Source organism: Arachis hypogaea, chromosome 20 (genome assembly GCF_003086295.3).
Source record: "Arachis hypogaea cultivar Tifrunner chromosome 20, arahy.Tifrunner.gnm2.J5K5, whole genome shotgun sequence".
Lineage (NCBI taxonomy): Eukaryota > Viridiplantae > Streptophyta > Magnoliopsida > Fabales > Fabaceae > Arachis > Arachis hypogaea.
The window spans coordinates 7,752,375-7,776,205 of NC_092055.1; the positions used below are offsets into that span (position 1 = coordinate 7,752,375).

At 35.0% G+C, this 23,831-nt stretch overlaps 1 protein-coding gene across 1 annotated transcript; it reads right to left on the reverse strand.

The window, feature by feature from the left end:
* Window positions 1-19,857: 19,857 nt before the first annotated feature.
* Window positions 19,858-23,342, reverse strand: LOC112785359 (uncharacterized). The gene is made up of 2 exons (XM_025828830.2): window positions 23,204-23,342; window positions 19,858-23,007 (listed from the first exon to the last, which is right to left on the reverse strand). Exon 2 carries the CDS (start codon window positions 22,928-22,930, stop codon window positions 20,024-20,026), a length of 2,907 nt encoding a protein of 968 aa, XP_025684615.2. The 5' UTR covers window positions 22,931-23,007; window positions 23,204-23,342; the 3' UTR covers window positions 19,858-20,023.
* Window positions 23,343-23,831: the final 489 nt, after the last annotated feature.

The window sequence follows — 23,831 nt, forward strand, 5'->3', positions numbered from 1 at the left end:
CAACCTTCCGAAACACCGGTGGAACAACCCTCGTCACGCCTCCAAACACATACATTTTAGACAAAGAAAACACAAATAGAGGTATAGATACGGCAGTTAGAGCAAATAGCAATTAAGCATATATAAGCATTTAGGCAAGGCAAAACAAAGCATACTCAAGCAAATCACACAAATGCACATGATGCATGTCTACCCTATGGCCGATGAGTCTCATCTGTCGATTATAAAGTCAAACCCGACATGTCCGGTAGCTAACCCTGGACAAAATACCAAACACGGAGCAAGTGAGACATTGCCGCAACCCTTGCATCTTATCCGCGTACTCAGAGCAGGGGACAACTTCACCACTGCCTCTTATCCAGGCGGTGTTACAGTTCTCGACTCGGAGCAAGTAGTGACAAAACTCAACCCTTGCATCTTACCCGAAGCCTCGAACTCTTATTCGGAGCAAGTGGATCACACCACTGCATCTTATCTGGAGTCTCAGCTCTTATCCAGAGCAAGTTGACAATACCACCATCTCTTATCCGGAGCCTCAACTTATACCCGGAGCGAGTGGACAACGTCACTGCCTCTTACCCGGTCACATACATCTCATAATCATTCAATTCATTCAAATATCGTACTTCAATATCAATCCTCATCATCCTTCATTCAAACTCAATCTTCATCAATCCATCTCTCACTCAATTATCATTTCAATTCTTTCATATTCATTCAAAATTCATGATTAACTCAGTTTTCATCATTCCTCTTCCTCATCCCTTACCTGGAGCAGGTGAACAATGCCACTGCCTCTTACCCGGGGATCACATATATCTCATCTAAATACAAATCATCATTACTTCTATCATCCTCATCAACCTCCTCTCATTCAACGTTACCAACGCCTCATTAATTTAGTTACACTTCGTAAAACCCTTTAAAATATCTCTTCAATTTATTTAACAGACTCACCCTTATTCTAAGGCTTAAAGGCTCACTAACGAATCTTAAACAAGTGTAAAAGAAGTTTAGAAAGTTAGAGAATTGGTTTAGTATGAAAAATCCCACTTTTAACTAAAATAGAGGTCTCGCGTATGCGAGACTTGTCCACGTATGCGAGATTTCAAAACAGTAGAGGATTCTCGCATCGCGTATACTGCTCGCATACGCGATCGTCTAAATTTACAGGTCTGCGTATGCGAGATCATGTCCGCATATGCGAGATATCAAGGCAGTGAGTAAATCTCGCGTCGCGTGTACATGCTTGCGTACGCGACCCCTCCTTTTTCCTCAAAAGCTGCTAAGTTGCAGAATTTCCAAAATTTGACACCAAACTTCAAACGCACATAACTTTTTCGTTTTAAATGTTTTCATCCGTTTTTCAAATGGTATAAACTTCACGGACCCAAATTTTATTTGAAATGAGTTTGACAAAATTTGGGGTGTTTGGAAGCTGAGTTATGAGCTGTCGAAGTTGGTTAAAAATTCAAGTTTTACCGAAATCACAAAACCTCTAATTTTACTAATTTCTCAACTCAATATCAATATCCCAAGCTTCAAAACAACACCAAAACAAACCAAGCCATATCTCAACACTTCTCATTCACTCCATAACACACAAATACATAATTTCATCAAGTTCAACCCAATAATCCATATTCAAGACAACTTTATACATAATTATCAATATATCATTATCAATCATCAAAATCATCATTTCACCAACATTAGCCACATTCATATCAATAACCAATTAACCATCAATCCAACCATACCACATCAATTCAACACATATTGCATCAACTAAAACCACTAAGTATGCACCAAACACATAATTCAACTTATCCTAAGTCGTCTAGCCTAAGTTTTCACGTTACATTATATATTACCTACGAGAAACCAAAATCATACCTTGACCGATTCCTCTCTAAGCCAAAGACACCTCAAATTCACTGTTTCCTCAAGCTTTCGCTTCACCAAAATCACACCAAAACTGGTTTCCAGCTTCCAAGATTCCAAAATCCGTAAGTTCAACCACAATTAGGACTTCAAATCAACATAATTCAATCTATTTCCACATCATATTACTATAATCAACATCAAAACTTACTAACTCAATAATCCACAAAAGGATTTAAGGGTTCTTACCTTCCTCAAGCATCAATAAACAACACAATAATTTTCTCAAGCTTGTTTGATCCTAAACACCAAAATATCACAAATTTCAATATCCAATTATCCAAATTTCAAAATTGGAAAAAAGAGAGACTGAGGGTGATGGTTTAGGATTCAGAATAAATTCTCGTTGCAAGTATAGTTTCTAAACCAAGCAATCATCCTTTCTTACAAACGTTTTGTTTGTCACTTAAGCAAACCCAATAAAATTGATAACCGAGTATTTAAATCTCGGGTCGTCTTCTCAAGGAATTGCAGGGAGGTATGACTTATTATTAGCTATGAAAAAGGTAGAATTTTGGGTTTATAAGATAAAAAGCAAGAATAGTAAATGGCAAGAAAGTAAATTGTAAGGGATTAATTTAAATAAATAATAAAACTCTTGGCAAGGTATAGAAACTGGAAGTCATATCCTTATCAATTGTGATGAGAATTGGATTTTAATCTCACTTAGTTAACCTTTACTAAAGCAAAGGGAAGTCAAGTGGACTAATTAGTTTGATCTTCAAGTTCTAGTCAATCCCTATGGGAAGACTAGCTTTAGAGCGATCTAGATCAATTAGTAATCTGCCAATTTCAACCACTGCTTTATTTGATAACTCAAGTGTCACCAATTACTTAACCAGAGCCAAAAGGGAAGAGAATCTACTCGAATGAAAATAATTTGGATAAATCAAAAGCATTCATAGCATAAATAAAACAATCTTATAACTGAAATACCTCAAATTATATTAAATAGAATATTCAAATCTAACATGGAAAAGTTCATAAATTAAATTAGAAAAATAAATAAAAGGAACATTGAACCTGTGATGATGAAGAAATAATCCTAAATCCTAAAACTAAATCCTAAGAGAGAGAAGAGAACCTCTCTCTCTAAAAACTACATCTAATCCTAAAATTATGAATTATGAGCTGATGTATGATGAATGGATGCATTCCTCCACTTTATAGCCTCTAATCTGTGTTTTTTGGGCCGAAAACTGGGTCAAAAACAGCCCAGAAATCGCTCCCAGCGTATTCTGGTACGTACAGGTCGCGGAAAAGTGACGCGGAAGCGTCGTCCACGCGTTTGCGTGGATTGCGTTTCTGCCAGGTCACGTGTCCGCGTGATCTACGCGTTCGCGTCGTTTGGATTCGAGGAAACTATGGCAAATTATATATCGTTGTGAAGCCCCGGACGTTAGCTTTCCAACGCAACTAAAAACATCTCATTTGGACCTCTATAGCTAAAGTTATAGCCGTTTGAGTGCGAAGAGGTCAGGCTGGACAGCTTAGCAATTTCTCCAACTTCTTGTATTCCTTCCACTTTTGCATGCTTCCTTTCCATCCTCTGAGCCATTCCTGCCCTGTAATCTCTAAAATCACTTAACACACATATCAAGGTATCTAATGATAATAAGAGAGGATTAATATTAGCAAATTAAGACCAAAGAAGCATGTTTTCAATCATAGCACAAAATCAGGAAGGAAAATATAAAACTATGCAAATCATATGAATAAGTGTATGAAAGATTGATGAAATCCACTCAATTGAGTACAAGATAAATCATAAAATAGTAGTTTATCAGAGGGTGAAGTTGCGATATCCTTACCAAATTGGTTAGTGAATTTTGTAGAGTTCGACACGGTGGTCGCATGGCCGCAAACAGTGCAGCGATCCGAGCTCCGAATTTAAAGTTATGGTAGAATAAAAATTGAAGCAAGGGTTTAAATGTTCTTCCCTTCTCCTCATGCAAGTCTCAGCGTGTTTTATTTGGGAAAGGAGAAGGAAGAGCTGAAGTTTTTTTGTGTTGGGTGAATGGGTTGGGCCTTGGGCCCAATATGGGTCTGATTCATCCGATTTGGCCTAATTTTGGGTCAAAACGTTTAAAATAAGTGTTAAAATTCATATTTTAATTATTTCTACTTCATTAAACTATAAAATTTAATTTTCTAATTTCTTTAAATAATAATTAATTTAATGGCCAATTATTTATTAATTTCGCAGGTTTTACATCCTACCTACCTAATTAAAAATTTTGCCCTCAATCTTTATATAAACTCTCTCAAATTCAACTGACCTCATATCATTCATTCTACTATTCTCCAATATTAATTCAAACATCAGTTCACATTCTTCATTCTCATGTACAAGATAATAAACTTAACCAAATTCAAGCGTAAGCTATACCCGTTTGTTTCATTCTTAGCTTCGTCTAACTCTTTCTCAATGACTACAAACTTCCTTATCCTTTATGGGTACCATCTAAATCAAATTAAATCTCAAATCCTTCACAATGATCTCAAACTCTACACAATTCCTCAATCTCTTAGTTTGAGTCAATCCATTCTAACCTAAGCCCACATACACTCACTTCTATTTCTCGCTTCTTCGTCAATCCTCGAAACAATCTTATATCCTAAAACTCCTTCCTCACGTTACTACAATTCTAGAGCCACCAAAATCACCGCGCTTCCACAGCGTCACTCTTATCATAAACCACTAAGGACTTAATCCGCCACTCGCTTCCACCAGAACCTCCTCGAATCTCCGTACCTTTCTAAATAAATGCCATCGACCCCTTTCTTCAGCTGCTTGAGTTCTAGTTCCTTGGTTATTTTCACCACCAGGTCTATTACTGCCTCCATCACCATTTTTAGCTTGTTGTCTCAACTTGTTAGCAATAACTTGCACAGCAGCAGCTCTATAGTCAACCGTATTACCTTGCCTGCATTCAGGAGACGCCTTTTGGGTCTTGTCCATATTAAACAATTGATATTAAGGTGATCAATCTTAATATCTCAAGTCTAGTGCTTCTAATCTCCAAAAGTATGCACATGAATATTTATGCTATATATGTCAAGAAGACATCCAAAATAGTATGTACACACACCTAGGGTATGCCCAAAAACATAGTCAGTCTGTTCCTCAAGCTCTACAGGAACGAACTGCTCTGATACCATAATGTAACACCCTACCACACAGAGATTTACGCCTAGGACGTAAATTAGAGGTGGAGAGGCAGTACAACCTGTAAAAATAAAAATATGTATATAACTTAATTGAAGAAGATTGTAACTAGGAGACTTGAAAGAGAAGTTAAGAAAAAACAAAACAGAAATTACATCACTCACGAAAATAAACAAGTTCAAAAGGAAGGTTAAAAACATATATATGGATCATGTAAGACCCAAAAATTTCGAAAAATCTTATTATAAGTTACTTTCAATTTATTTATTCATTAAAGGTTTTATTTTTGTCAACTATTTTATTAAAAGTAATTAAATCAAATTTTGATAATTAAATAATATTTTAAATTAATTTTAAAGAATTAAATTAGATTTTAAATTAAATACTCTATACCCTAATTTAATTAAAATTACCAAATCCCAATTTATTCAAAAATCTCTAATTTCACATTTGTCCCAAATTAAACCCTAATTCACAAATTGAAAACTCTAATTTTTCTACCCTAACTCACCGCCACTCACCTTAGCCGCCATTCACCCTCCTTTTACCCTTTCTTCTTCGATACATAAAAAACCCACACATACGCAGGCTGGATTAAGAGAGAAGAAAGGGAGACATAGAAACACGGGAGAAAGAAAGGAAGGGGGAAAAGAGAGGGAGAGCCAAGAGAGCAGGAGAAGAGGTGGATGAGCTGCGACCAGTCATTGCCGTCGCCCTCATCGCAAATCGCCGCCATTGCCGTTGTGGGGAAGACCAGAGCTAAAGGAGAGAACCGCATGAGGAGGCGGAGTTGCTGTTGCCGAATGCAATTTGGAGGAAGCTCGCCACTGTTTGAGGAGCTCCGTGGCTGCCAAGTCGCCGTCGACGTCAACTTGAGAGAGAGAGAGGGAGTCCGCGGGTTGAAGGAAGCTATGCCGCTGCCGTTAGTGCTTCCCTGTGCCGCCGTCATAGTCGAGTTTCACCAATGTTAGATTTGTCGCCGCCATTCCTTTCCCTACCGCCGATCCGTCTTTGACGATGGAGACCCCATCGAGAAGCTGCTGCGCTGCCGCTGCCACCATTGGGTTTGTCGGGAAGAGGTGCTTGAACAGGAGTGAGAGAACATGGAGGTTGTCGTCGTGGGTGTCGCTGCCGGAGGAAGATGAAGCCTCGCCGCTGTTCTGGCCGCCGGGAGCAGTTCTGTGGCCATCGGAACCACCGCTGGGACTACCGCTACTTGACTCAGTCGTTTCTTCTTTGTTGTGGTAAGCGTTTTTATTTCAAAAAGCCTTTTAGTCACTTTTTTGTTATCTTATGTTGAGGCTTCGCAATGTTAATTGCTATAAGATTGAGTTTCGGTTATTATATATTGCGATTAGAGTTGCTGCAAAAGTGGTTTGGAGCTGAGGTTGCGGCTGCCGCCGCTGTGGGCTGAGAGAAAATGGAGTTTTGTCGCGTAGTTGAGTCGCGATCGAGGTAGGGGCATTTTTCTTAAACTTATTTTACTTTCAAGAATTGTTACAACTCAATATTAAAGCAAAAAGTATATTTTTGTGATTTTGTAAGTCTTATGAACTGAATTGAGTTGCTCTGGATGATTGTAATTGTTTGTTTGATGGAGTTAATGACTGTTTGAGAAGGTTGAATATTCTGAGTTATTAATTCTGTTAAATTGATGGTTGCCGAATTGGTTTTCTCAACATTTTGGAAATGTTTTGTTATTGAACATGAGTTGACTTTTGAAAAATTTAATATTGAAATTCAGTTTAATTCTGAAAATGATTTGATTTTAGAAAATGTTTAATATTGGAATTAATTTGGTTTGGAAGAGATTTAATATTGAAAATGATTTTCTATTTGGAAATGATTGAGAAGGGTTTGAGGAATATTTGCATCAACTAAAACCACTAAGTATGCACCAAACACATAATTCAACTTATCCTAGGTCGTCTAGCCTAAGTTTTCACGTTACATTATATATTACCTACGAAAAACTAAAACCATACATTGACTGATTCCTCCCTAAGCCAAAGACACCTCAAATTCACTGTTTTCTCAAGCTTTCACTTCACCAAAATCACACCAAAACTGGTTTTTAGCTTCTAAGGTTCCAAAATCCACAAGTTCAATCCCTAATAGGACTTCAAATCAACATAATTCAATCTATTATCATATTACTATAATCAACATCAAACTTTACTAACTCAATAATCCACAAAAAGATTTAAAGGTTCTTACCTTCCTCAAGCATCGAGTAAAACCCAATAATTTTCTCAAACTAGTTTGATCCTAAACACCAAAATATCAAAAATTTCAATATCCAATTACCCAAAATTTGAAATTGGGAGAAAAAGAAACTGAGGGTGAAGTTACAATATCCTTACCGAATTGGTTAGTGGGCTTTGTAGAGCTTGATGCGATGGTCATGTGGCCGCAAACTGTGTGGCGATTGGAGCTCCGGATTGAAAGTTATGGTGGAATAAAAATTGAAGCAAGGGTTTGAATGTTCTTCCCTTCTCCTCATGCAAGTTTCAGCGTGTTTCATTTGGGAAAGAAGGAAGAGCTGAAGCTCTTTATATTGGGTGAATTGGGTTGGGCCTTGGGCCCAGTTTATTCGGTTCGGTCCGTCTGACTCAATTTTGGATCAAAACCTTTAAAATTAATGTTAAAATTCATATTTTAATTATTTCTACTTCATTAAACTATAAAATTCAATTTTCTAATTTTTTAAATAATAACTAATTTATTGGCCAATTATTTATTAATTTCGCAGGTTTTACATGAAGTGAGTACACCAAAACTAAAATAAAAAGATCACAACATTTATCAAATCTATGATTACCATTTTGCACCAAACAATGCTTAATTTAATTTAACAACAAAATGCTAGTTTAGACTAAAAAAAGATGTGACACATATATAATCTGCCATGCACCCTGGATCAATTGCAATATTAGAATATGTTTCATGGACAAACCAAAGAAACAACACAGCCACTAAAACTCAAAATTCTAACACATAACTTGCATCAAATATTCAAGCAACAGTAATAGTACCATTATTTGTATAAATTTCAGAACAATTATTATCTAAATACCCAAATATTGAAATATATAACCTTTTCAATCTAAAATCCTTTAACATTCTACAATAAATGATATCCAAATACGAGAGAAAGATTCAATTTGAAAAAAAAACAAAAATTATAAAACAGTCATAGGATGATAAAAATTGTGGAAGGAGTAGTGAAAATTTTACCTTCATCACAAGAGATTTTCTTGGTAGTGATGTGAAGAACTTAAGCAGGCATCCTCACGAGTCCCTTCACCCTAAGGAGCCGAGCAGGACAACCAGAAGCGGCAAAAATAGAAGGGGACACAGGAGACAAATTAAGCAGTCGCAGGTAGAGGAACTAGAGGAAGAGGTGGAATTGAATGGTGGTTCAAAAAAAAAATTAGGGCAAAAAGGGGTTAAGGTTTAGCAAATGATAACAATGTCAAAGAAATATAAGGCAGGAAAGAAGACATACCTGGATAAAGGAGGAAGGGTAGTATTGCAGCTGACAGAGGCAAGCGGCGGCGAACAACAGAGACAGCAACTCGTAGGAAAGAAACAAGCTCCTCCATGACAGAAACAAGCTCCAGGTGGACGCTCTTCAATAGCGATGATAGCTAGAGTTGTGAGAAGCGGTTGATGACGGCGAAACGGCAGCAAATGATGGTGATGGAGGGCTGATGGCGAGAGAGAAAGAGAAAGGGGAGAGAAGTGAGGTTAATGATGTTGCAAAAATAGAAAAGAAATGTTCACAAAATTGGATTTAGGGTCAATTTTACCAGCGAATTTACCGTTGAAAAAATCCGCCAATAACGCATAGCCTGTGACTAAAATTGCGCGTTTTATTTAAGGTTTAATTACTCTGTTGGTCCCTATAGTTTCGCGAAATTTTCAATTAGGTCCCTATACTTTTTTTCCTTTTAATTGGGTCCCTATACGTTAATTTTTTTTCAATTTAGTCCCTACCGTAACAAAAACGTTTAAAATAACGGAATATTCTGTTAAATAAACGAATATTCTCATATTTAAAAAAAAAATTAATCAAAGATACCATTATATTTTCAAAATTCCCAAAAAACCCTTTATTATTTTGTCCCACTCCCACACTCACCCCGTCCTAACCCAATAGCCCTAACTTCTTGAGCTCCCGTTGGATCCACCATAAGGTCCCCTCTTGCGGCAATCAACGTCAGCTTTCTCTCTCCTTTTTGCCCCAAACCCATCAATGCGCACACCGCCACCCATAGATCGGCAAAATTTTCAAATTGCTGCTGCTAGTTAATGGAGTCGAAGCCTGATTCAGCAGGGCCGCAATTAAGCAAACAGTTTCCGAAGAAGTTCTGCATCTTGAACTTAGGTAGGGGCGAAATAACCTTATTTTTCCTTACTCAGAATCTATATACACTTTTTATTTTAGAAATTTTCCTTTAGATTTGTTATCAATAATACTAAGTTGTTTTTTGATGTTGCTGCACCATTGACCTGTAATTTGGAGGTCTTAGCATGTACCCCCCCAAAAAAAGCTTCATACTTGCTGATGGAAACATGCATTGGACGGATACTTTTGTTTTATATTTTTTTTTAAATTTTAATTCTAAGCTTTCATTTTGGGATTTGGACTGTGAATGCAAGCCTGAGAAATTAAGAGCTAACTAATAGTTTGAAAAAATGATAACATTTTGAGAATGGAGTCAGTCGGGATAAAGCTAAGAAAATTTCACCATTGCGGCATAGCACAGTATATTAGATTTTTCTTTTTTGTCTTTTGTGATGTTTGTTTCATCGTCATTGCAGTACTTCAATCAGATTCTGACAGTTGTGCTTGAGGTGCTGGATGATTCAGATTCCTCAATCAAAGAGCTTGCTCTTTCAATGCTTGTTGAAATGCTTAAAATCCAGGTTCTTACCCCCTTTTATGTACTCCACTTTGTTTCATTGTGCCCTTGCCTATATTGGTAAATGCAACCATACATATTTCTTTTATGGGCTTTCTGGAATATAATAAGAGGTTGTTATATCTTTCTGTTTATTCTTTTTAGAAAGACGCCATGGAAAGTTCAGTCGAAATTGTTATTGAAAAGCTGCTTAATGTAACAAAGGATAGAGTTCCTATGGTATCCAGCATTGTGATATTCTTGTTTGTCTTCTTGTTAATTCTTCTCCTAATTTCAGCAAATTTCGTCCTGTTTTCAGGTCTCAAATAAAGCAGAGCACTGCCTGAATATTGTTTTATCCCAGCATGATACATTCAGATGTTTAAGTGTATGTATTTCTTGAATTTTTCACTTATTGGCTCTTCTTGCTTGTAAATGTATTTCAGATGAATTGGACTTGGGTTACTTTATTAACTTAATAATGATATCAATAATTAAAATATTTCAGTTCAGGTTATTGTCCCCCTATTGATTACTGAGGATGAGAAAACTCTTGTTACTTGCATAAATTGCTTGACAAAGGTAATGATCAAGTTTTGCTGCAAATGATGGTTTCCTATCATTGATGTCTTAAATAAATTCTACTTTGGCATACTTATTTTTTAAAGCTTCTTTCTGCTTGGACTCTTAGTAGGAGCTAGGAAGTATCCCCATCCCTATGATTTAATTTTGCTGTGAACATCGTTAGCTGTGTGCATCCAGATCATTTTGTATATACAAGCTGAAACTAAGTTGTTGCAGATTGAATGGACCAAGGGTTTTGTACAGTGTGAGGATGCATTGTATTTCCTGCTCACTTTTGGTTGTCGACGGCCTGCGTCACTTGGCATCAGTTGCAATGGCAAAGATCATATCCAAGGGAGATGGAATATCTGTTTATGCTAGAGCAAGCAGCCTTTAGGGATTTCTTTCTGATGGTTCTTGTTACCATAAGGAAAATTCATTTCTTCAATATACTTGATTTTGAGTTTTTGTCAGCCAAATTTATTCTCTTGTTTGAGGAATTATATAGAACTCAATTTTTGTAAACAATTTTAGTTATTATTCTATCAATGATTCTTGTTACCATATGCCATATGCAAGTTCTTTCATTATATTGGTCATAATAAATACTTGAGTGATGAAAATTGAATTTTATATTATACTTATTACTACTATTTCTCTGTTTCATTTTATCCATTACTTTTTTTTTTGTATTTTCTTAAGATAAGGTATTTTGAAAGTCAAAAAAATAAAGAGACAGTATTTTTGGTACAATTTGTATATAAATAAGAAAAAAAATGATAGTGATAAAATAAAAGGGATTAAAGAAATATTTTTTATGTCACAATTTGTATATAAATAAGAAAAAAAATGATAGTGATAAAATAAAAGGGATTATAGAAATATTTTTAATGTCGTAGAATCATTAAATAGGGATTATAGGAATATCTTTTATTGAATATTTATATTTTTTCTAAATTTTCAATTAGGTCCCTATATTTTTTTTCTTTTCAATTAGGTCCCTAGGGATATACAAGTAATTTCACAATTCACTAACATTTTTTTAACGTTTAACGTTAACAAGGACTAAATTGAAAAAAAAATTAACGTATAGGGACCCAATTGAAAGGAAAAAAAGTATAGGGATTTAATTGAAAATTTCGCGAAATTATAGGGACCAACAGAGTAATTAAACCTTTATTTAATTACCTTACTGCCAGATTTTTCTCCCTAAATTCGATGGTAATGATCACGCCAATTTTTTCTTTTTTCCCAATTATTACTGGCAAATTTACCATCAAAAAACTAAATCCGACAGTATCTTTTTTATCCAACAAATTTATTACCAAATCTACTGGTAAACTCGCCGCTAACTTCCAATGATAAATCCGACAGCAAATCTAATTATATTCAGCGATTTTTTTGTAGTGCTTCTTCCTTCTTTCATGACCTTTTAGTGAGATTCATGAGATAGTGTAGTGTGAGTTGTGGTATATATATATTAGAGGTATGTGAAGTATTTGATATGTAATTTTAACAAAAAAAAAAAATACGAAATTTAACTCTACAAAAAGAATATATTATTACTTATTTAAATAATTTTTGATACATAAATTATATATTATGTTGTCAAATTCTTCATATGTATTTTTTTATTATGTTGAGAATTTATTTACTATTTTTACATGTTAATAATGATAACCTGTATGAATAATTAAATATGAAAGTATACATTAGAATAATTTCTCAAGTATGTATATCGTAAATATTAACACTAGCAGGTAATATATAACTTATATAGTTTTTCGTTTCGTTTTTTTAGTATGTTACTAGCGTTTTATTTTTTTTTTTCCATTGTTAATATTATTGTGTATATTAATATTATTATGTATAGTAATTTGGATATTATATGTTATTATTATCATTAAAAGTATGTTATTAGTATTCCTATAATGAATATTGAATAATGAATATTAAAATATATGTTAAATCAGTAATTCAATTATTACCGTATACAAAAGTTATAATATTTATTAATATTAAAATATTTTACATATTCATGTTAATTAATAAAATATATTTATGTTAACATTATGCTAAATATATGTCGTTAAATTAAAATTTGCTACATATTTATGAATATAGTATTATATTATTAATAAAAATAGTATGATAATAAGATTAATATTAATAATATATATAATTAATATTAACATTGATGAGATATATATAACTTACGGTACATATATTTTTAAATAATATTTATATAACTTATTCTGAATATATATTTATAAAGTGATCTTAATTATGAATATTGTGTGTTAGTCTAATTTTTATCTTTACTCATCCAGCCGGCGATGATTTTAAAATCGAAGAAATTAGTTCCAGTAGAACAGTATAATAACTTGGTGACTGATGCATTAAGAAAAATTGGTTTCTATCGCGTCTGGACATGAAAACGAATGCATTGGTTAGTTTCAATTTTTTGCACCCGTTTTTGTAGGTGGAATCTTTTCATTGGCACAGAGATAAAATCGTATTTGCACGTGCAAAATAAAATTGTATATTATTATATTAAGTTAATTTTATTATGATTTTAACCAGAAAGATTAAATTTTCAGGTGGAATAATTGGAGATAACATTGAAATCATAGAGCAATAAAGTTAGTACATATTAGGCAAAAACTTGATGATATGCAATATGACATAATAATAACTAAAAATATTATTTCATAATCACAATTAGTATTCTTGTTGTTAATATATATTCTGTTGATGCAACATTGTACTCTAGTTTCCGTGGTTTCTATATGTCTATATCAATCATAACATATCGTAAGATGTATACGCTCATCATGAGATATGGACCGTTGTTGGACTGTTGATCAACTTTGAAATTATAGAATGATACTCAATTGATTGAGTTGATCGCTAATTTGGCTATTCACAACCTCTACCAGGTCAGAGAAAGGACCAGGAGGAGCATCACAATGTTAGGTTACATGGTGAACAAAATACAGACAGGAGAGAATTCCACAGCAAATGGTTCAGTAGGTGGAAACTAAACCGACACTAGTATACTATTGATGGTTTTGACGCATATCCTTATTCACCTACGGTTGAGTACACTGATTGGTATAGAGGAGAGTTTGGTGGTCATTTGACTATATGCGACAAAGTTTGAGTCGATCTATTTGATGCATAACAACGACCCCGCCACAGCAACAACCATCCCCACAACGACAACCACCACCACCATAGCTGCACTATCCGCCCCCACAACCCCCATACTATCCACTGTAGTACCTATCGCACTATCCACCTCCACGACCATGTTATCTACCACACTATTCTCCACTGCCACCCTACTATACACCACAGTACAAGCCTCCTCCCCCAACTTATCTACCACAGGATCCACCTCGACCACCTCATTCGTAGCAACAACAAGAAGGATACGTTGGAAGTTTCTCAATAGCGTGGTTGTTGGAGTTGGGACCAAACCAGTTTTAGTTTCTATTTTGGAATCTGACCACACTAATGACGAAGAATCACATGCAGGTTCTATTCGGAGTCAAGTAGAATCTGGTCGTATGTTACTATATGCTCGTTCTTGTCATGGTCCTAGCTGGCAAGAAGTCTCTTGCGCGATTGTCTACAGATTTCAGGGATAGTTGCCCTGACGTTGGCTTCGGCTACACACATGAGAAGGCTGATACACGCTTGAACAAACAGGCTTGGCAAATGCACGGAAAAAACACATGTAGCGACTCGGATGAAGAAGATGAGGAGGGATCCGAAAACGCAAGAATGGGTGACAATGATGACGGTGATGATGATGATGATGATGATGATGATGACTCCCCACGTGTTAGTGCAGGCAGTAACTGCGATTGCGATAGTGGGCATGAGAGAGCATAAATTTGAGGATAACGTATATTTATCATTTCTTAAGTTATAGATGTTGTTACACACGCACCTTTTGTGAATTTGGGTTTCAAAATAGAATAAATTAAGGTGTGGTTTGGTAAAACTTTTTGAAAAGGTGCTTGTGCGTCTCGTTTTACGTTTGGTAAATCAAAGAGCTCATGTACTTATGCTTTCAGTTTTTAAAAGTTAGAAGTGTTTTTAAAAGCACCTAAGAGAAAGTTTTTTGAAGTTAACTTGTGCTTATCAAAATTAAAAAAATCTAATATAATCTCGTATATTAATTAATATTCAAATTTAATTCTTATATTAATATCTATTATAATATTTTTAAATTTTAAAAACTATTTTATCAAATGTATTTGTTATTCATATTTATTAAAAAATATTTTTAATTCAATTTACTAAATATATATGTTATAATTTTTAAAAAACTAATTTTTAAAAATTAATTTTTATAAACTATTTTTAAAAAATAAAAATTTTAGTAAATTAAGCCTAAATCTAAACTCATATGTCACTCCAATAAAAATTTGGTTGATTATTAGTTAATATTTATTGGTTAGGTAGTACTACTTAAATTTTGGTAAACTGAGAAGTTTACTAGAAATTTAATTTGACGTACTAAAAAAGCTTTTATCCTTATCATTATTGAATCAATAAAGTTAATTAAAAAGGATTACACACACTTCTAATTAATTTTTTTTATATCCAACTAAAAGTGAAAATCCTTATTTTACTCTCTAAAGTGAGATGACCTAATGATGATCATTTCCCTTATTTTATTTTTTTATAGTTTTATTATTGTAAGATATAAGATATTAAAGGAATTGAAGGTTGGTGCATACAACTTTGATCAACAAAAAAAGAAAAATGGAAAACTAAAATGTAATAATTTATGCAATAAAGGCTAATAACTATATATGATGGGTGAGGAGTAATGGTGACGCAAAAGGGCAATGCCATGATTCCACATTCATCGCCATTTGAGGGGGCATCATCATCATCAACTACCAAGAAAGAGGTGGTTACCTTCCTTGCCGTCCAAGTTCATGTAATTTGATCAACACATATAACATTTACATATGTAGTTATATACACACATAGAATAATAATGGTTTTATGCATGTTTTCTTTCCTATTGAACTTGGAAAGGCCATATTAGTACATAAAGTAAATCTAATTCACTTCTAGAAGAACATAAGGATAAAAAGAAAAATAAAATAAAATAAAATAAAAGAACCCCTTAGAAAGTATGTAGTACTACTCTTTCTCTAGTCATTACAATCATGATTATTTATCACAAAAACACGATATATATGAATGTGTTATGTTTATAGTAACATCTTAACAACCAGAGCAATATATTAGATAGCTGGAATATATGAATTAGTTATCCAGTGTTTCTCCAAATTAAGTAACGATGGCAATCATTATATCACAGATTGCTTTTGCGACTTAGATAGATGGCTTTTATTTTAGTCCCAACATATGTTTCTAATTATTAGAAAAGTAAAAATAAATTCGTAACAGCATGATTGCCAGGCTGTGGTCTTTTTGCTTGCACATGAAACAACCTAATATATTGCTCAAATTATTGGTGGACCTGCCCTTGCCCTTGCCCCTGGCCCTCACTCACTCACTCAACAAATTCCAAACCCTTTAATTTGTTGTTTTCTAAAGTATAATACTAATAAAACAAGACAAGGGGTGATTACCTTAATTATTCAATTAGGAAGATTAGGACATGGCAGAAACCTTATAGGCACAGCATAAGTTTGTGGTAGTGATGCTAATTATTGCATCACATACCAAATGAAGGGGTACTCTTGGTGCATAAACATCCTGCATTAACTGTAAGGTTCGAATAAGGATCGCATTCAAAGAATATAATGTAGACAGCTTAACCTAATAATTGTATTAGTGACTGACGCTTTGAATTTGTAGGCAACTCAACTGTTACTCTAAAGTTTCCCTTAATGTACCAAATGAATAAAAGCAACAAAAACAAATGACATACCGAAGTTTCGGCATTGAAATGCTAAGCTACCACACTCCCAAAGAATTTCCTATGATGTCAACTAGTTGCTACATGAACCAATAATAAAATTACTTCAAGGTATGGTCATGCCATCCTTGAAAACATGGAAAAATGGAACAGTATTATTGCTGTTCTCAATTATTCAAAGACCCTGCAAATAGGCCACATAAACCATGCAGGTCCAAAATATGATCCTCATATTAAAGCCCTCTATCATAATAAGCTCAAGCTCCATGACCACAAAATATCATAAGATCAATGTTCCTTGTTTTCTATTGAAACTGATTAGACATAAGATTGTGCATTTTCAGAGAGGAAATAAATGTTACCATCCGACACCTAAACATAAAGTAACATACTATATACATAGCATGTACAAGGTTACATGGACAAAGAAATAAGGAACTTGCCACACACATTATAATCAAATCGTTGAGATAATTCAATCTTTGTTGAATGTAGAGAAGAGAAGCAAGTAGAATCATCATAGAGATAAATCAACATAATCTGAGCCTAAAGCATGATCTCTGATGTAATCATAATCATAGAGATAAATCACCACCCTCCTTGTTTGGATTAATGAGAGTTTTGAGGGTGAAAGGCTTGAAATGCAGCTTGTCTTCTTGGCTTCTTTGGCTGGTGATTGTGATTTCAACTGAGGGATTCTTTGATAATTCAGATGGATACTGGACCTTAACTTCCACCAACCAATTAGATGCATATCACCTGCTAAGGGATCATATACACCTTCCAAGAAACAAGGGTAAGGACCTGCAATTTTGTCAAAATAAGCATCATATAAAGTGAACCGCAATGATATGTTAACAAGTTCTGTTGTTTCTTCATGTTGGTATGAATATGAAGCTCCAGGTGAAAGCACCTCATCTCCATGAAGACCTTTGTGTTATGGTTGTTTGAGGATTCATGACGAATCGCGTCCATATAGACATCGAGTCTTTTGTGGAGTTCATTTAACTTGAGTGATTTCTTGCTGAGGCTTAACAATTTTGAAGGTTGATTCTTCTTTTTTATTGCTGGAGCCAGCTAAACCTTTGAGTAATTATAGTATGGAATGTCATATAAACTCATTTGGGTCTTGAGATCCATGGGGCTCCATTGTGCATCCAAAAACAAAGGCAAGAAGAACATGTTTGTTCATTTGAGATACTAGATATGCTACCTAACATGAGACTCCTCTGCTTTATGGTGAACACATTTGGAAAGTGTAAAGATATCAGAGAATTGCATACCTCTTGACACTGAATCAACCACACCAACACACCCAATCATGCAAAGTTTATTCGTTGAGGACTCCCATCTTCCCTATACAGATAAAGGTATGCCTGAGAGGCCGGTTATTGCTCATTCTGTAAATTCATTCATGGCTGGAAATGCTCTTAGAACTGCAGAAACTCTTGCACTTTCAATATTATTGTCATTTGTTTCCTCATCACAGATAAGGTTCTGAAAGACCATCCTATAGTTTCCATCACTCCAAGCAGAATCAGATTCTTTCCCGAGTTGAAAAGGGCCTAGTTTGCTAGCATCATGCTTATCTTTATGGTTTTGGAAAATATCAAAAGGTCTTCGTGAAACGTCGTGGAGAAAAAGCTACTTTTGAATGGTTTTGATCCTTCTGCTGTCAAGTCTTGTTTATATGGATGAAGATCACAAGATCTATACTTTAATTCAGAGCTGAATTGATACATGACATTAGCATAACCATTTAACTGAGAAGAAATATGAACATTATCAAAGTATGCCAAGCTTCCTTCTTGGTTTAAGCTTTACATTTCGCCTCTTATGGCTCTTCTCTTCAAGCTGGAGGATTGAGGGTATTGAAGAACAAGTAGAATATGATCATCTTCTAATAGACTATATTCTAGATAATAGTCATTCCAATCATCAATGAATGGTTTTGATATAGGTAAAGTTATGTTCAAGAGACACAACAAATGCTCTTTCCCATTCTCATGATCATTGGTTTGTAAAAGTATACACCTTCAAAGGAAATTGTGAAAAAAGATAAACGAGGCCTAATTATGAAAGGAGATGAACTAGTTGGAAGAATTGGACCTTCAGAAGATATGCCTATGGACATTATCCCTCCAAGACTAACTGTGTTTTCAAAGTGAGGGACTGAACTAATGTCCATCACTTTGAAAGTGACCAGTTTTGTGGGAAAACCGTGTCCCTCGAACGACATCAAGGTTGCATGGCCATCCTCCTGCTCCCAATCTCCATTGGTGAATGAAAGTTCACTCTTGATTCTGATGCCTCTATTGTCGTCAGGACTTAACTTAGATGCCAGAGATAGGTGTGAGCTGCAATGCTTTTCTATTTCGGCAGCGCGGTTATAGTTAGTGAAGATTTTTGAAGAGCCATCCAAGTTGTGGTTGTAGGAAGCAGATAAACTTAGGATCACAAAGAGGTGTGTGAAGGCAGCGAGATTTCGAATCGAAATTTTGATTTTCATTTCGTGAAAATGCAGTATTTCCAAGAGGGTGATTTTTATCTTTTCTACTTCCCAGACTCACCAAATTGGAAATTTAATAGTCCTAAACCACACAAAAGTAAAAACAAGCCAATAAGTCAAACTGAGAGAATACTGAACCAAGCTTAATGCTCATGCATTTAGTCATTTTTCCTAGTTCTCTGAATACTAAGAAGCACTTGGGACATAATGGTAGATTGATATATAAATGGTAAGAGGGGACGTATTTCAGCATACATTCAAAATGAGAAAGAAATTGAATCAGGTTGATGATTATGCATTGATCATATTTTCTTGTTATATGAAAACTAAGAAGCACTTATAGAAGTGATACATAATATTAAATTGATATTCAAAATGGTTAAAAGAACACTTTCTGACCTGATAAGAGTTTGTTTTGAGCGAGTGTATGTCACTGTTCTTTTCTGACTTTGTCCTCTATATGAAGTGATTGATCTCTTTCTCTAAAGTGGAAGAATTTAAATGAAGAGTTCTCCTTCAAGTTCAAGAGTAGTGGACTTTCAAATTTCCATGGCAAGGCTCTAAGGAGTTAACCAGAATAGTTTTGCTGTTATATTTGTCTGTTGAGATTTAACTATTGAATTGAGTGGCTAACTAACTAGCTAGCTTTGACTTCGATTTGAGTTGACAATTGCATTTTTGTTTTCTACTATGTTTTTTTTTTTTCTGGTAAATAATAAGAATACTGAACATTAAGACGTGCAATAACATGGATTATATAATATAATGTTCAAATAAGGCAGGTAGGTAACCATGGAAATTTACAATTGCTTAGTTGTCGTTATAATTTTTATCTTCAGCTCATTTTAATTTTTAAGCCTTAAAATTACAAAGACATAGCATAAAACTTACAAGCATATGCGTGTTAATATTCATAGCACACTTATTGATACAAAATCAAGAAAACAAGGCAAACATTGTGAATTGACGAACACAAAGGAAACAAGGAAGAAATAATTTCAGAAAAAAAAAAGACTTCAAGGACTTTTTGGCTTGAGATAATTCCAGCTTTGTTGAATGCTGACCACACATGCAAATAAAACCATAATGATGGGAATCATGATATCAAAAATGGAAAAGAAATCTGATCCCACTTGGTTGTTGATGAATGCATCACCACCATCACTAACAAATGGATCCACCAAAGGATCTCTGATGTAGTCATAGAAATGTATAACAAGTCTCAGCAATGTGAGTCCAAAATAGTATGTTTTCCTCAAAGACTTCACTTGACATCTCCAAGCTTTGTTCTCAATGACTTGAGGCATCAAGAAGAAATCCTGCATCTTCGAGGCCAGAAACCTCGGATTAATCATTAACATTGCAGGTAAAAGATAATAGGCAATAGGTTTGTTCTTAACTTCTGACACCTTTTGATACTGCTTTATAGTGAGAAGGAAAGAAACCAACACTAGAAACCTTGTTGAGGTTTGCAATGCTTCCAACAAGGCTTGTTGATACCCATTGAACCCATAAGGCAAATTTCTAAAAGAATATTCATTTGATCCAAAGAGGAGCTCACTGGTCCTTACCAATTCTGCACCATAACCAAACATCAGCAGGGAAAGCGTCCCAAGAGACATATAAGGAATGCAGCTTCCATTTGTATTCATGTATCGAAGTTGGCTCCAAATTATGCCTACTGCTGCAAGGGAAATGAGAAGCCTTAGAACACATTCAAAGATTTTCCTGAAGGCATAGTTTTGTTCACTCTTGTCGTATGGAATTGAAGTTTTGAAAGTGATAGGCTCGAAATGCAGCGTGTCTTCTTTACTCCTTTGGCTAGTGATGGTCATTTCAACTGAGGGAAACTTCAGCCATCTTGTTGATTCAGAAGGATACTGAACCTTAACTTCCACCAAACAATCTAGGCCATGCTCAACACTGCTTTTATCATTTGATGAAACCTTTCTGCATCCAATCAGATACATATCACCTGCTAAGGAATCATAAATACCTTCCAAGAAGTAAGGGAAAGTAACTGCATTTTCATCAAAATATCTTTCAGAGAAAGTCATATGCAATGATATATTAAAGAGATTCTTCTCTTCTGGTTCTGTTGTTTCATGTTGATATGAAATCTCAAGTGAAAGCACTTCCATCCGTATGAGGACCCTTGAGTTCTGGTTGCTCAAGGATTGATGATGAATTGAAATCCCCTGGACATTGAGTTTATTGGAGAGGAAATCAAATGAAGCATGCAAATCTTCTCCATCCACCAGAGTTGGATACTTCAGGAACAATTTCTTGATAAAGGTGAACAATTTGGAGGGTTGATTCTTCTTTTTGTTTGCTGCAGCTAGCTCAACCTTTGAGTAATTATAGTATGGATTGTTATACGTGTAAATAGTCTCATTGTAGACATGATACGAGATAGGGTGCAATGGCTTCGTTTGATCCATGTAGCCAATTCCACCTAGTGGGACAAGGCGTTGTTGTTGTTGTTCATAGTGCAGATTGTTATACAAACCAAGGTTCTTAAGTTCTGAAGGGCACCATAATGAATCGAACAACAAAGGCAAGAAGGACGTGTTTGTTTCATTTTTGATGCTATATATGCTACCTAGCATTACACTCCTCTGCTTGATGGAGAACACATTTGGAAAGTGTAAAGATATCTGGTAGTTGCATTCTTCTGAGTCTAACACTGAACTAACACACCCAGTCATGCAAAGTTTTCTTGTTGCGGAATTCCAAGTTCCCTCTGCGAATAAAGTCAGGCCTGAGAGACCTGTTCTTTCTTGCCATGCATATATAGGAGAGGATGGAGGGAATGCTCTTAGAACTGCAGAAACTCTTGCAGTTTGGACATCGTCGGTAGATGCTTCCTCCTCACACATAAGAATCTGAAAAAGCAGCCTAAAGTTTTCTTGAGTCCAATTGGAACTAAACTCTTTTCCAAGATGGAAAGGGCCTAGTTTGCTAGCAACATGTCTATCATTATAGTTTTGGAGAACATCAAAAGGTTGCTGTATAACTTGCCCAAGAAAACTGCAAAAGCCGTAGCCAGTATCCAATGATTTTGCTCCATGTGTTGTCAGCTCTTGTTGATATGGATAAAGATCACAAGATCTGGACTTCAATTCAGAGCTGAATTGATAGCTGGAGTAGTGCCTCAGCTGGGAAGAAATATGAACATTATCAAAGTATGCCAAGCTTCCTTCTTGCTTCAAGCTTCGCATTTCGCCTCTTACAACTCTGCTTGTCAAATTGAACGTTTGAGGGTACCGAAGAACAAGTAAAATCTGGTCATCTTGTATGAGAGTGTAATCTAGAAGATTACCATTACAATCATAGTTGAATGGTTCTGGTACTGGTACTGGTAAAGTTGTGTTTCCCAGGAGACACATCAAATGCTCATTCCCATTCTCATTGCTTTGTAAGTATACACCTTCAAATGCAATTTTGAGAACAGATAAGCCAGGCCTCTTTGTGAAAGGACAACATTCGTGGGTTCGAAAATTTGGACCTTCACCAGATATGCCTATGGACATTATGCCTCCAAGACTAACTGTATTTTCAAAGTGATGGACTGAACTAACGTCCACCACTTTGAAAGAGACTAGTTTTAAGGCTAAACTGTGTTCAAACCTGTTGCTTTGGTTGAATGGGATCAAGGTTGCATGTCCATCCTCCTGCTCCCAATCTCCATAGTTGAAAGAAAGTTCTCTCTTGATTTTGATACCTCTATTGGCATCAGGGCTTAACTTAGATGCCAAGGATAAGTATGAGCTGCAATGTTTTCCTATTTCGGCTGCGCGACCATAGTAGGTGAAGATTTCTGAAGACTCATCCAAGTTGTGGTTGTAGGAAGCAGATAAACTTAGGATCACAAAGAGGTTTGCAAGGGCAAGAAGATTTCTACTAGACATTTCCATATGCATTTCTTGAGAATGCAAGATTCCAAGAAGATGTGTTTATTCTTCCCACGCTATGCTCACCAAATTGGAAATGTATAGATCTAAATCATACAAAACAAGACAATAATGCCAAATAAGATGAATTGAATGAGGTTAATAATTATGCAAAGTTCTTTTTTTTTTTTTTTGCTAGTTACATGATACTAAGAAACACTTGTACATAATATATAGTAGATTGATATATAACATGCTTAAAAGAACAGATTGAAAACAGCTTAATCATTAACTGATATTGACCTGAAAGAGCTTGTTACCAGCGTCTGTGTGTGTCACTCACTATCCTCTTGTGACTTTATCATAACATATATGAAGTGATTGATCTCTTTCTATGATTTGAGAACTTAAATGAAGAGTTTTCCTTCAAGTTCAAAGATTAGTGAACTTTGACATTGAAAGTCAACGCTGCTCCCATCAGTTATGATACAAACAAAGTAAGAAGTTGACCACCATAAAGGTTTGACTTCGATATTTGTATTTTATTTCGTACTCTATGTTCATTTTTTAATTAAGAATGAGAACATCAAACAAAGATTCTTCGTTCTTATCATGCACTATTGTGAGGGAAAAAAAAATCGCACCTCTTGTTAGGATTTGGTTGAATTAGTCCCACATTGTTTAGGATAGCAAATGGAGTGGGTGGCCTAGGCTATAAATATGAGGTTAAGTTCTTCATATTTTTTGCACCAGTCAGAAACACTTAAAGTTTGTATCTGATTTTTCTTTTCCTCTATACTCTTTGATTAGAGAGTGTTGTAAGGTGTAGTTAAATATTTGCTTTGAGAGTGTGGGTGTACTGGGGTGCCGGTGTTAGAGAGAAAGAAGTCTATGTGTTGTAACAATTTTCACATAGTGATATTCTCTGGTT